The following is a 1,677-nucleotide window of genomic DNA, read 5'->3' as shown; positions in this document are numbered from 1 at the left end:
ATTTGGCTTTGGTGGCACTGGGTAGCTTAAAAATATTAAAGAATGTCTTTTTTAAAATCATGATATATACAAATGATCTCACACCATCCTTGAATTTCTTTTTAAATTTCAAAATAAACATAATACTCTGGTTAAAACTAGTCACATTTTTTTCTTTCATGGAAAAGTATACAGAGGTTGCCAAAAAATGTATACACAGTTTAAGAAAGGAAAATGGCATATTGAGATTTCGATGTTGAAGTCACATTTAACTTCTGCAATAAGAGATACGTGATACAATATCAAACATAACAAATATCATGTTATATATACTCTCTGTAAGTGGTATATAATGTGCTATTTTAACCATTTTTTAAATGTACAATTCAGTGGCATTAATTATATTCACACTGATGTGCAGCCATTACCACTATTTCTAAAACCTTTTCATTACCCCAAATAGAAGCTCTGTAACTATTAAGCAATAAGTTCCTCCTTGTTAGTTACTTGGTAACTTCTAATCTACTTCTCTGTCTTTGTGAAAGTTTCTTAAATCAGTGATAATTTTAGCATCATTTTTTCAAGTATGCTACCTATATGCTCCATTTGAGATTTTGATGTCTTAACACCCCCCACACACATCATTTCTATTTTCCTGTCACTGCAGATAGAAATTTCTGTGGTGAACCCTAATCCTTTACAGATTTTCCATTTACCAGTTCATCACCTATATTGTGGTTTTTCTCAATGAATTACAGATTTAAAAAAAAAATTTATATATCCAACTTTAATCATATATCATGCAATTTTAATTTTAAGGATTACTAATTTTGAGAATCTATTTTAAAGCATTCTATGGGAACATATTCATATGCATTTGAAGATTTTCAAAGATATAGGGTACATCCTGTGAAAATGTTAAGGATCTTACATAGCTCAGAAGTAGACTTTAGCTGAAGTATATTACTACAAATTTTCAGGAATGGTATTCTCAAAATATGGAGTGAAGACAGGGACCTTATAGAAGGTTTTGTAATAGAGGAGATAATATCACAGTAGGGTTTTCTTTAGCAAAGTTAAAAAATACAGCCCTAAATTAATTGCTAGCATTAATTATTTCATAATGAGAAGTCACATGTTCTTGATATTATCATTAATTTTCACTGGGGAATGGTTTTTTCTTCCCTTTCCTTTCCAACCTTTTCTTCTTCTCTGTTGTCCCCATCTTTCCCCTTCTTTTTCCATTTCTTCTCTTTTCTTCAAAGCAATGAATTGGGAGGTAATCGCGAGGGAATTCATTTAACTAGAAATGACAGTTGAGACTCTCAATTTTTTTCTTCAAATTCAAAATCAGAAAATTGGTGTAATTGTTATACTTTCATTGATTATTACTGAGAATTTTCAATTAAATTTATTATTTGAAGTGTGTAAATGAATAAAAGTTACCTTCCTAACTCATTCAAGTTTCCACGTCAAGTGTTCTAACGTGATTTGATGTCATAGAAATGTCTTTCACTAAGATCTATTATTATTGCTTATCTCATACTAGAATCAAAATATTCTTCTGCCTGTTAGATTGAACATTTAGGAGATGTTGAGGTTCATGTTCTTTTTTACCCCAGATATAGACGAATGCTCAGAGAACATGTGTGCCCAACTTTGCGTCAATTACCCTGGAGGTTACTCTTGTTACTGTGA

The 1,677-nt window shown here is 30.8% G+C and overlaps 1 protein-coding gene across 1 annotated transcript in view; it reads left to right on the top strand.

Moving 5' to 3' along the window:
* The window catches only part of PROS1 (protein S), an 83,794-nt gene that overhangs the window by 62,118 nt on the left and 19,999 nt on the right, over nt 1–1,677 (top strand). The window contains 1 exon segment of the mRNA XM_003783936.3: nt 1,602–1,677. Coding sequence (XP_003783984.2) covers nt 1,602–1,677 — 76 coding nt within the window.

This window comes from Otolemur garnettii, unplaced genomic scaffold, assembly GCF_000181295.1.
Source record: "Otolemur garnettii isolate 467f Iridium unplaced genomic scaffold, OtoGar3 scaffold00009, whole genome shotgun sequence".
NCBI classification, from domain to species: domain Eukaryota; kingdom Metazoa; phylum Chordata; class Mammalia; order Primates; family Galagidae; genus Otolemur; species Otolemur garnettii.
This window is presented reverse-complemented; position numbering and strand designations above follow the sequence as displayed.